The sequence below is a fragment of the Pan paniscus genome, chromosome 19 (assembly GCF_029289425.2).
Source record: "Pan paniscus chromosome 19, NHGRI_mPanPan1-v2.0_pri, whole genome shotgun sequence".
Lineage (NCBI taxonomy): Eukaryota > Metazoa > Chordata > Mammalia > Primates > Hominidae > Pan > Pan paniscus.
In genome coordinates, this window is record NC_073268.2 from 91,910,872 (window position 1) to 91,923,509 (window position 12,638).

At 57.3% G+C, this 12,638-nt stretch overlaps 1 protein-coding gene across 1 annotated transcript; it reads right to left on the reverse strand.

Moving 5' to 3' along the window:
* Nucleotides 1-7,484: 7,484 nt before the first annotated feature.
* TRIM47 (tripartite motif containing 47) lies at nt 7,485-11,935 on the reverse strand. Its single transcript, XM_024926022.4, has 6 exons — nt 11,193-11,935; nt 10,037-10,132; nt 9,581-9,811; nt 9,220-9,418; nt 8,721-8,795; nt 7,485-8,444 (listed from the first exon to the last, which is right to left on the reverse strand). The coding sequence occupies exons 1-6, from the start codon at nt 11,877-11,879 to the stop codon at nt 7,804-7,806; spliced, it is 1,929 nt and encodes a 642-aa protein (XP_024781790.2). The 5' UTR covers nt 11,880-11,935; the 3' UTR covers nt 7,485-7,803.
* Between the last annotated feature and the right edge of the window lie 703 nt (nt 11,936-12,638).

Below are 12,638 nucleotides of genomic sequence, written 5' to 3' on the forward strand. Positions count from 1 at the left end.
GTGGGGTTGCTGTGCTTTTTCTTTGATAGTACTTAGTACAGTGACACCTATCCCACAGCTGTTTGTGTGGTGCCTGTGAGGACAGGGGCATCTCTGTGATGCCCACTGCTGTATCCCTGGCACTGAGCACTGTGCCCTACAGTGATTAAATATTGTTTTGTTGGCCATGTGCGGTGGCTCACGCCTGTAATCCCAGCACTTTGGGAAGCTGAGGTGGGCGGATCACCCAAGGTCAGGAGTTCAAGACCAGCCTGGACAACATGGAGAAACCCCATCTCTACTAAAAATGCAAAAATTAGCTCAGTGTGGTGGTGCACACCTGTAATCACAACTACTCGGGAGGTTGAGGTAGGAGAATCACTTGAACCCGGGAGGCAGAGGTGGCAGTGAGCTGAGATTGTGCCACTGCACTCCAGCTTGAGAGACAGAGTGAGACTCCAACTCAAATATATATATATATTATATATATAAAATACATAATATATGATAATTATGTATGTATAATATAATATATATATATATTTGAGTTGGCGTCTCTGTATCTACATAGAGAGACATGCTACATAATATATATATTTTTTATATATATATACAATAGTTTTGTTTTGTTTTAGAGACAAGGACTCACTCTGTCACCCAGGCTGGAGTTCAGTGGTGCAATGGTAGCTCACTGTAGTCTTGAACTCCTGGGCTCAAGTGATCCTCCCACCTCAGCCTCCTGAACAGCTGGGCCTGCAGGCACGCACCACCACCCCGGCTAATTTGTTTTTATTTTTACAGAGACAAGGTCTTGCTATGTTGCCCAGGGTAGTCTTGAACTCCTGAGCTCAAGAGTCCCCTTGCCTTGGCTTCTCAAGGTGCTAGGATTACAGGTATGAGCCACCTCACCTAGCCTAATTTTTTATTTTTATTTTAGGCATGGGGTCTCACTGTGTTGCCCAGGCAGGTCTGGAACTTCTCACCTCAAGCGATCCTCTTGCCTCAGCCTCTCAGATGTTGGGATTACAGGCATAAGCCACTGTGCCCAGCCCTGATACATTATTGTTGAATGAGTGAGTGAAAGTTTCCTATCAAAATGGGTAGAACAAGATGTAGTGTCTGGAAAACTTAGGTGTGGGCTAATCTTAGCCCCTGAAAAACAGATGCTTGGGATCCCCCACGGATCTCTGTCACCCAGGCTGAAGTGTGGTAGTGTGATCACAGCTCACTGCAATCTTGAACTCTGGGGCTCAAACAACCAGTACTCCCACCTCAGGCTTCTGAGTGGCTGGGACTACAGGCTCACGCCACCACTCCTGGCTAGTTTTTTATTTGTTTATTTATTTTTTATTTTTTTTGGTAGAGACGGGATCTTGCTATGTTGCCCAGGCTGGTCTCCAACTCCTGGGCTCAAGCGATCCTCCCACCTCAGCCTCCCAAAGTTCTGGGATTATAGGTGTCAGCCCCCAAGCCCAGCTGTTTTTTATTTATTTTATTTTATTTCAGTCGGAGTTTCCTTCTTATAACCCGGCTGGAGTGCAATGGTGCCATCTCAGCTCACTGCAACCTCCGCCTCATGGATTCAAGCCATCCTCCTGCTTCAGCCTCCCAGGTAGCTGGGATTAGCCAACATGCCTGGCTAATTTTTGTATTTTTAGTAGAGACGGGGTTTCACCATGTTAGCCATACTGGTCTCAAACTCCTGACCTCAGGTGATCCGCCCGCCTCGGCCTCCCAAAATGCTAGGATTACAGGCATGAGCCACCATGCCTGGCCTGTTTTTTATATTAAAGCAATATTGGGCTGGGCTTGTATATTAAAGCAGCATTGGGCTAAAAATACAAAAATTAGCTGGGCGTGGTGGTGCACGCCTGTAATCCCAGCTATTGAGTAAAATTCAAAATTTGAATGTCATTTAAAGATAAAGTACAGGCCGGGTGTGGGCATTGTGGCTGATGCCTATAATCCCAGCACTTTGGGAAGATGAAGTGGGAAGATTGCTTGGGCCCAGAAGTTGGAGACCAGCCGGGTCAACACAGCAAGACCCCATCTCTATTTGGTTCCATATACCCCTGAGGGTGTCAGGAGCACATGGGGAGAACACGGAGGCTCTCCATCCCAAGTGAGGCCCACAAGGACCACCAGGGGCTTCCTTCATTTCTTATGCATCTCCCAGATCTGACTGTGTGGACGGGGAATGATCTCGCCTTCTAGATTTTGTTTGTTTGTTTGAGATGGAGTCTTGCTCTGTTGCCCAGGCTGGAGTACAGTGGTGCGATCTCAGCTCACTGCAACCTCCGCCTCCGGGGTTCAGGCGATTCTCCTGCCTCGGCCTTCTGAGTAGCTGGGATTACAGGCGTGCACCACCATGCCCAGCTAATTTTTGTATTTTAGTAGAGACGGGGTTTCACTATGTTGGTAAGGCTGGTCTTGAACTCCTGACCTTGTGATCTGCCCTCCTCGGCCTCCCAAAGTGCTGGCATTACAGGCATGAGCCAGCACACCTGGCCACCTTCCAGATTTTGAATGTCGGCATCAAATGTGTGTGGGGTGTTTGGGGTTGAACGGGACACAGACCCTGCTCAGTGCTCCAGTAGTCCCCTGTTATCCATGGTTTTGCTTACCCACAGTCTACTGCAGTCCAAAAATGTTAAATGGAAGATTCCAGAAGTAAACAACTCATAAGTTTTAGATTGCATGCCGTTCTGAGTAGCATGATGAAATCTCACACCATCCCACTTCATCCAGCCTGCCTGGGACAAGAATCATCCCTTTGTTCGGGGAATCCACACTGTAGGGACTGCCCGCCCGTTGTTTACTTTTAGCCATCTTGGTTACCAGATAGAAAAACCATAGTGCATATAGGATTCTGTACCATCTGCAGCATCAGGCACCCACGGGGGTTCTGGGAACGCATCCCCCGAGATAAAGAAGTACTAGAGTACTTTCCTCTTGGGAGAGATGCAGTAGCTGCCAGCCTCAGCCACACCCAGTTCGGCCCCATCCTCCTGGCCAGGCCTAGGGGAGTCACAGTCCAGCCGCACCCGCTCTGCCTGGGAGGAGGGGGGGTGAAGGGAGGCACTTCTGTGAGTGTTCCTCGGGCCTTGGGAAGGGGAGGACAAGGATGAGGAGAAGGGAGGAAAGAAGTCTGGGGGTCTGTTTCCTCCTGGGGTGTGGGGAGGCCATGGGAGCAGCCCAAGCTCTTCCTCAGGCTGTTGGTTGGAACCCCAGCTCATTTTCCCACAGAAACAAAGTGGGAGTGGAGGTTGGCGCCCTGCCTGGCCCAGAGCAGCCAGGCCCAGCAACCAGCGCCAAAGCCTTGGAAACCCCTCACCCTGCACCATTGTCTGGGCCTGGCGGGGGCTCTGGCGGGAGCTTCTGAGGCCACAGACCCTCGGGCAGCCTTGCCAAGGCTCCGGTGACCGTGGGAACTGGGACCCAGCTGAGGCAGCATATACACAGGCGGCAGCGCTGGGAAGCAGGGCTCTGTGTGAGTGTGAGGTGTGTGTGTGTATGTGTGTGTGTGTGTGTTTAGACATTTCTTGTTTTTTGGAGACAGAGTCTTGCTCTGTTACCCAGGCTGGAGTGCAGGGGTGTGATCTCGGCTCACTGCAACCTCCACCCCCCAGATTCAAGTGATTCTTTTGCCTCACCCTCCTGAGTAGCTGGGACTACAGGCACGTGCCACCACTCCTGGCTAATTTTTGTATTTTTTAGTAGAGACGGGGCTGGTCTCGAACTCCTGATCTCAAGTGATCCGCCCGCCTCAGCCTCCCAAAGTGCTGGGATTACAGGCATGAGCTACCACGCCTGGCTTGTTTAGGCATTTCTAAGCACAAGATACACCTAGGCTGGGCGGTATGGAAAGAGTGTTCTGGACTGGGTAACAGTGGGTAGCCCCCCAGTACCCCTGTGCCTCAGTTTCTTCCTCTGTAAATGGTAGTGGGAGGGGAAGGTTGAGACTAGATCGGTGGTTTTCTCATTTTTTTCTTTTTCACAGTTTCTTTTTTTAAAGGAGTCTTGAATCAAATAGGCAAATGCTTCTCTGATTAAGGTGTTGGCAGGGGTGCTGAGGGACCTCCCCCAGCCTTTCCCCAGCCCACCCCGCTCAGTGCACCTCCTCCTAGGTCTTCTCAGAGCATTGTTGGAAAAGTCACTGGGCTGGAGCAACATGCATTCACACACAGGCGTTCACCCAGGCAGACACTCACACACAGCACACAGACACACACGAAGACATACACACATGTATACAGATATACGCACATATACGCATACACACAAAACACATAGGCATGCAGACCACACACACACACTCACACACACACTCTCACACTCCAGGGTGACAAAGGAAATGCGAGATTGTAGCTAACACTCCAGGCTTCGGAGTCTGAAACTTGGGATCTGAAGAGCCAGCCCCTTGCTAGCTGTGCACCCAGGGGACAGCCAATCCCTGGCTCTGAGCTGCAAAGCTGCAATACAGGGATATGGGATTAAAATGCTTGTTTCAGGCAGGGTACAGAACCCCATCTCTACATTTTAAAATGTATTTTTTTTATTTATTTTTATTATTTATTTATTTATTTATTTATTTATTTTTTGAGACAGAGTCTCGCTCTTTTGCCCAGGCCGGACTGCAGTGGCGCTATCTCGGCTCACTGCAAGCTCCACCTCCCAGGTTCATGCCATTCTCCTGCCTCAGCCTCCCGGGTAGCTGGGACTACAGGCGCCCACCACCGTGCCAGGCTAATTTTTTGTATTTTTAGTAGAGACGGGGTTTCACCGTGTTAGCCAAGTTGGTCTCGATCTCCTGACCTCGTGATCCACCCACCTTGGCCTCCCAAAGTGCTGGGATTACAGGCGTGAGCCACTGCGCCCAGCCAATGTATTTTATTTTATGTATTTATTTTTGAGACAGGGTCTCACCCTGTCACTCAGGCTGGAGTATAGTGGCATGAACATGGCTCACTGCAGCCCCAACCTCCTGGGCTCAAGGGACCCTCCCATCTCAGCCTCCCAAGTAGCTGAGACCACAGGCGTGCACCACCATGCTGGCTTTTTGTTTTTGTTTGTTTTTTGAGATGGAGTCTCACTCTGTCTCCCAGGCTGGAGTGCAGTGGCACGATCTCGACTCACTGCAACCTCTGCCTGCTGGGTTCAAGTGATTCTCTGCCTCAGCCTCGCAAGTAGCTGGGATTACAGGCGACTGCCACCACGCCCAGCTAATTTTTTTTTGTATTTTTAGTAGAGACACGGTTTCACCATGTTGGCCATGCTGGTCTTGAACTCCTGACCTCGTGATCCACCCGTCTTGGCCTCCCAAAGTGCTGAGATTACAGACGTGAGCTATCACGCCTGGCCATTTTTTTTTTTTTTTGATACGGAGTTTCACTCTATCGCCCAGGCTGGAGTGCAGTGGCGCTACCTCAGCTCACTGCAAGCTCCGCCTCCTGGGTTCACGCCATTCTCCTGCCTCAGCCTCCCGAGTAGCTGGGACTACAGGCGCCCCCCACAGTGCCCGGCTAATTTTTTGTATTTTTAGTAGAGACGGGGTTTCACCATGTTAGCCAGGATGGTCTCAATCTCCTGACCTCATGATCTGCCTGCCTCGGCCTCCCAAAGTGCTGGGATTACAGGCATGAGCCACCGCGCCTGGCCCCAATTTTTTTTTATTTTTGTTTTTTGTAGCAATGAGGTCTCACCATGTTGGCTATACTGATCTCAAACTCCTGGGCTTGAGTGATCCTCCCACCTCAGCCTCCCAAAGTGCTGGGATTACAGGTGTGAGCCATCATGCCCAGCCTCAATATTTTTTTAAAGAGATGTTTGTTTCCCAAACTTCCACGCAAGACTCTGGAGCTAGAGGCCACTCTGCAGATGGCATGCTTGCTGAGTGGCTGGGTCTGTGGCCACAGGTGTGACTAGTCATGCCTGAATTCCACCAAGAAAGCACCAGGCCTGTCTAGCTCACATTCCAGGACATGCCAACGCTTCCTGCAGGGTCAGAGACCAGAAGGTTCCCTGGCGAGGGGCGCCTGTGGGGTAGGGAGTGCCAAGTTGGGGGACAAGATGAGACAGCAGGTGGCCTGAGGGGTGGGAGCCATCCTGTGCAAGGTAGGAGGCTTGTAGTAGGTGGTCCAAGGAGCATCCAAGGGGACAGCGGGGCAGCCTTCTCCACCAGCCCCTTCACTGCCGGGTGAGCTGGGGACCCATGGCTGCCAAGGGAACGGTGTTGAAAACACAAAGCACCAGGGGCAAGGAGGCCCCGCCCGGAAAAACAACATCCTGGCTGCTAGAGCCCAGGCAGGCTCTATGGGAGGGGCTATTTTTAGCTGCTGAGGCTGCTGGGGCTGGACTTGTATGGCCTTGCTATCTGGCTGCATAACTCACCCATTATCCCGCCTGACCTTGAGCTGGGCGTCTGTCTGAGAGGCCTCTCTGTCTGCCCTTGCCCTCGGCCACAGCCCCTCTCTGGGGTGCACCTGGGCCACACAGAACCCAGGCAGGAGTGAGCTGGCCTGGGCCTGGAAACACACTGGACTGTAGCCTCAGGGCACCCCAGGCCTGGCTCAGGTTCTAGGGCAGCAGAGGGCACTGGGCCCTCCCAGAAGAGAGGCAGAGGCTCTCCTGGGGCACAGGTCACAGGTGTCCCCAGCATGGAGGGCAAGAAGATTCCAGAGGGGGACATAAGTCCTTTTATTTTTTGAGATGGAGTCTTGCTCTGTCGCCCAGGCTGGAGTGCAGTGGTATGATTGATCTCGGCTCACTGCAACCTCTGCCTTCCGGGTTCAAGTGATTCTCCTGCCTCAGGCCCCTGAGTAGCTGGGATTACAGGCGCCCACAACCATGCCCGGCTAATTTTTGTATTTTTAGTAGAGACGAGGGTTTCACCATGTTGTCTAGGCTGGTCTCGAACTCCTGACCTCAAGTGATCTGCCTGCCTTGGCCTCCCAAAGTGCTGGGATTACAGGCATGAGCCACTGCGCCCAGCAAGGACATTAAGTTCTCTTATTGTAGATGTTCTGGGCTCCAGCCACACCCGGGGCCGGCTCTATGGGCTGAGGGCTATGTGTGAAGGAAGCTCCAGGTCTCAAAACTCTCTTGCCCACGCCCAGGGGTCCTGCCCTGTTCCTGGAGGGGTGATGCCTGCATTTAATGCTGGGCACAAACAGTACAAACAGCAAAGGCAGGTCCAGAACTAGGCTGCGGCATGAAAGATAAAAATAGCTGGTGGGAGTCAGGCCATCCCAAGCAAACACTCAAGCAGCCAGGATGGCAGTGGGGCTGGAGAAGCCACCTCTGGCTGCCCGTGCTGGGAAAAAGGGAGTGGGGGTGCCCCAAAGGGCAGGTACCCTGTTCCAGCCCCTTCTCCCAGGCCAGGGCTCCCTCTCAACAGGAATCCTGGGACCAGGGGCTCCGGCCCCTCTCTTGCCTGCCCACTCAGCCAGCTTACAAATGAGAGCAGTTCTGGGAATCCTTGGGTAGAGAGGATGGAAAAGGAGTCATTCATTCAACAAGTGTTTATTGAGCATCTACTACATGCCAGATACTATTCTAGAAACCTGGGAAAGGAGGGGTCAGGGTAGCTTGGAGCTGTCCCAGCTGTAGCTCTGTCTCCCAGAAGCGAGGTCTGCAGGGGAACAGGGTCTGGGGGTCCTCCTGCCTGGGAGAGGGAAGGCTGAGTGTATAAAAAGGTGGAAGCCTCTAGAAATGAGAAGGCTGGGTGTGTGGGACTCATGCTGGTGCCTTCCCAGACGAAGGAGAGGGCCCAGAGGAGGCAGCTTCCTGGAGCAGAGACGGCAGCAGGAGCGCCCGTGCCCGGCATCACCTCCTCTTCAGCACGGATATGCAGGACTTCTTGAGGGGCCCGATCTGCAAGTGGGCGTCCACACTCTCCAGGAAGAAGGCAGGCTTGAGTCTGTGGGTGAAGAGCCCCGCAAAGTGACTGTCCAGGCGGCTCTGGAAGGGGTCAATGGGGGAGGCCGGGATGCCACCCCGGCGGGGCCGGGAGGCCTTCAGCCTCCGCAGGAGGCTCATCTTGCCGTCCCGTACAGCATAGAAGGCCAAAGCACGGTCGGCGTATTCCAGGCAGACCCCAACCGTGGGCGAGAAGGGGTGGGGCAGGGGAGCCTCCAGCCCATGAAACCAGACGGAGAAGCTGCGTCCATTCCACTGCAGGCAGCAGGAGTGGGCGTTGCGGCCCAGCCGGCCGCGGTCATAGGGCTCTTGTGGGGAGAAGTCTTCGGCCATGACCCCCACGCTGACCCAGCCCTCGATAATCTCCACCTCCCAGTAGTAGGTGCCTCGGTCCAGGGCACCCTCGCCCAGCACCTGCTCACAATGGGTGAAGCGGGTGGGCGACAAGGGGTAGTTGATAGGACACAGCACCCTCTTGACACCTTTGGTTCCAAACAGCTGCAGGAACTTGTCTGCCGTGTCGCTGTCCAAATCCACAATATAGGCAACTGATCCCGTGGACAGAAGAGAGAGGCAGGGCTCAAGGCCAGGCTCAGAGGGCACGGCCCCTCCCCAAGTACCCACCCCCCCAAAACACACCCTCTCCCCTGCTTTCCAACCGGCACAACCCAGCCCCGCCGGGGACCACCCCAGGAGCTGCCCTAGCTCTCCCCACAAACTGGGGAGAGGAATCCTAACCCTTGTGTGCCAGGGCCCTGCTGGGACCAGCCCAGCAGCCCTGGGAGGGCCCAGTGTGAGTGGAGGGGGCACGGGCATCCACTTACACTTGAGGAAATAGTCCCTGGGAGCTTCACTCTCCAAGAGGTTCGTACTCTCAAGGTCTTGGGGCTCAGCATCAGCTGTAGAAGAGATAAGTGGTGAGAACGCCCCGAGACTGCCCCCCTCTGAACCTGTGACTACAATCCCTACATCCTTCACTTCCTCCCAGAGTCCAGAGCCACCAGGGAGCAAGCACCACCCAGATGTGGCACGCTGTGCTCACACACATGCCCGTTGCCTGTGTTCTGCCTCTTGCCCCACGTGCTTCCCGGGCCACAGCCCTCTGGAGCTAGAGGGTGGGCTAGGAGAAGCCCCCTCTACCCCAGGTCCAAGGGGCTGATTGATCCCCACAGGGTGGCAGCTTTAGTCACTGGAAGGATTTGGGCTCCTCCCTGTGCCAGGCACAATTTTCCTCCTCCACTTCTGGATGGGCACCAGGCCTGGGGGCCTGTGCGAGAGGCTGGGAGAGGGTGAGTCATCGGGGGGGCGTGGGGCGGTGCCCACCTTCCGAGTCCAGCTTCTGTGGCCCGTCCTCGTTGCCACCCGGCCCCCTCAGCTGCTCCCACTGGTTGACGCAGGCCACGGCCAGCATGTCTCTCACTGCACGGACAGCTTGGGATGATTTGGTGAAGCTGAGCTCCCTCGGGGGTCCAGGCCCAGGGCCACACCCATCCTCCAGGGCCAGCCTTAGTGCCAGCAGCTCCTGTGCCAGACAAATGCCCATTAAAGTGCTGCTGGCCATGGCGCCTCCTTGCTGGGGGTGGAGGCAGCTCTGCCAGGAAGTCATGCACCCACTGCCTCCTCCTCCCTCCACCCCACCTGTCCCAGCTTCTGTTCCTTCTGTGGCCCCCAGAGCGGCCTTCACCTGCAGGAAGCTGACTGAGTCAGCTTCGGGGACCTGGCTGAGATTCTGGCGGGCTCGGCTCAGGCGGCTGCGCTGTTCCTCCTGTCGCCGCAGGTCACCCTGGGAGCGGCCTAGCATGGCAGCTTCCCCCTCCTCAATGAAGCCCAGCACCTGGGTCTGGAAGCCCTGCAGGGTGGCCGCAGCATCTGCAAACAGCCGGCTCACCCTCTCCCGCTCTGCTACGGCTGCACTCTGCACAGGACGACAGTAGAGGGGGCAATGAGGGCAAAGAACCGTCCCGGACTGTACCCCCCTCCTTCCCTGACCCCGGCTTCCCACCAGCCCTCTTGAGGGGACAGAGGGGCCAGACTGAGCCTGTCCTGGATCTGGGCCAGGTCAGGGGACACTTGTGCTCAGTAGGTATCGGCATGGTTTGTTTGGAGTGGATTGTTCCATGCTGAGGGAGGGGTGTTTGACCTTGATGAGGGCCACTGTGCGCCTGGACTGTGCAATGCCAGCACCCAGCTCATCCATGCGGTCCTCCACGGCGCTCAGGACTTTGGACTGCTCAGCCTGTGGACAACACCCTCCATGAGTGTGAGGTCTGGCAGAGGCCACAGCCCTACGCTCGGGTCCCAGGCCTTGCCAGGGGAGAGAAGGGGGTGACTGGGGAGTGGTATCTGTGCATCAGGTGGGACTGGAGTGGCCACGATGGCCCATAATATGCCAGAGGTGCCTGCAGCCCAGGCTGGTGCCTTTCCTGAACGCGTGGGGGGCGTGCAGGCTGACTGGGTGTCTGCCTCGGGTCTCTGACAGGAGGCCTAGTACAGGGCCGTCCGCTGGTCTCAGTGTTGCTCAGATGAATTTGAGAACTTCCTCCGGCGGGGAAGAGGCACAGAGTAAGCCAGTTAGGTTGGGAGGTGGGCGGCGAGGGGGTGACTGCACAAGGAGGCATTAAGCTGTCCTGAGGATCACTGTTCCCAAAGAGCCTGCATCCACAGTCCAGGCCTGGAAAAAAGGGGATTCCGGGCAAATCCCCTAGGTCTTATGAGTCACTGCTCCAGGCAGGAGAGACGGAAAATCCCTTGGCCAGAGGCGCCAAGACCGGGCTGGAGGCCAAAGGAAACTGGGGGCGGGAGGTAGAGGCCGCGGCGCACATGCTCCCACCACTGGCCCCCGGAACAGCTGGACAGAGAATCTGTGTGCCCGGTCGCCCTCTGCCGCCCTCCTGCCGCCTGCCACACCCATCGAAAGCCGCTGCCTCAGCCCAGGGCAAATCTGAGCTGAGACCGGCGTGAGCCTCCGGGCGGGAGCAGCAGCCACGCTACCGGAACCCCGCGGGCCTAACCCGGCTCCCTCCCGCCTACACCCCCATAGACCCCGGCCCGGCTTCAGGTCCCCTGCCCGCTCTTCGCGTCCTTGTCCTGTTCTCACGTCCCTCATTCCTCCCTTCCCATCTCCATCACCGCCAGCAGATGACGTTGTCAAGGCTGGAAGGGACCGCAAAGATCCTCAGGTTAGAGGAGGAGATTAAGACCCAACCCGGGAAGACTGGGGGGTCCAAGGTCCTCGGCCCGCTCGCGCGCGGTCGGTCACCAGCCCCGGCTCACCCGAGTGTGCCCCCGGAGCCCACCTCCTGAAGCGCGCGCTCCTGCTCCAGCGGCACCAGCTCGTGGCCGCGGTGCTCCTGGGCGGCGCAGGCCTCGCACAGACACACGCGCTCCGCGCGGCAGTAGCGCTCGAGCGGCCGTAGGTGGCGCGGGCACAGGCTCTCCTCTAGCCGGCGCAGCGGCGGCACCAGGCGGTGTCCGCGGAGCGCGGGGCTGCGCTCGTGCGGGCCCAGGTGCGCGGGGCAAAAGGAGGCGAGGCAGGAGAGGCAGGACAGCGCGGCGGGCAGGGCCGCGCCCTCGGGGCACGCGTCGCAGCGCACTGGCTCTTCGCCCGCGGGCCACGGCTCGGGAGCGCAGGGGGCCGACGGCTCCGGGGCACTGGGCGGCGCGCTGGGCGGCGCGCTGGGTGCCGAGGGCTCCGGGGCCAGGGCAGGGGCCGGGCCGGGGCCGGGCCCGGGGCCCGAGCCCTGGCGGAGCTGCAGCAGCTCGGACAGCGTGTGGTTCTTGCGGAGCTGAAGGCCGTCGGGGAAGGGCTCCTGGCACAGCGGGCAGCGGGCCGCGCCTCCGGGTCCGCCGGCGCCACTCGCGCCACGATGCGGCCAGAGCGCGCCCAGGCAGGCGAGACAGAAGTTGTGGCCGCAGGGCAGCGTCACCGGCTCCCGGAGTGGCTCTAGGCAGATGGGGCAGCTGAAGGGTCCACTGCCGTCCATGACTCCGCGGCCGCCCAGGGCGCCGCCGATTCTGCTCCGGCCTGGGAGGGACCCGGGCCGTTCGCGCCGCGGCACCTCCCCCTGGGACCTAGGCCAGGGCTCTGGCCCCCGCCCGCCCCCAGCTCGGCCCGCCCCGCAGCGCCGCCCGCCCGCGGGCCCGCGGACTCCCAGTCCCCGCCCAGACAACGCAGGGAGGCCTCCGAGCCCGCGCGACCCCCAGGGGAGTCCGCGTGGTCCTAAGGAAGGGCGCTGCTGAAAGGGTGTGAAACTTGAGTGAGCGCGGGCGGAGAACGCGAGAGGTACAGTGGAAGGAATGGGAAGGACTCAGCCTCCATCCCTCTGGTCCTTCTGGGCCAGGCCAGGGCTCCGCAGGGGCTGGGCGCGTCTAGCTGTGTCATGCCTGCACCTTTGCGCTCGACCCCTCCCTGGCACCCTTAGCAAAGTTCCTGAGCTGCTGACTGCGGAGAAAAATAACTGCTGATGTACATATGTTTTTGCCCCTTAGCGACTCTTTTTTTTTTTTTTGAGACAGAGTTCCTCTCTTGTCGCCCAGGCTGGAGTGCAGGGGCGCTATCTCGGCTCACTGCAACCTCCGCCTCCCGGATTCAAGTGATTCTCCTGCCTCAGCCTCCCAAGTAGCTGGAATTACAGGCGCTTGCCACCACACCAGGTAAATTTTTGTATTTTTTTGTAGAGACGGAGTTTCACCTTGTCCAGGCTGGTCTTGAACTCGTGACCTCAGGTGATCCACCTGCCTCG

Bases quoted from the DNA above. Each gene is read 5' to 3' on its own strand.
- TRIM47 (XM_024926022.4), bottom strand. From the start codon at position 11,879: ATGGACGGCAGTGGACCCTTCAGCTGCCCCATCTGCCTAGAGCCACTC. The intron at 9,419-9,580 runs GTGAAGGCCGCT...TGTCTGGCACAG, and splicing joins ACTCAGTCAGCTTCCTGCAG to GAGCTGCTGGCACTAAGGCT. The intron at 8,796-9,219 runs GTGGGCACCGCC...TCTCTTCTACAG, and splicing joins ACAGAAGCTGGACTCGGAAG to CTGATGCTGAGCCCCAAGAC.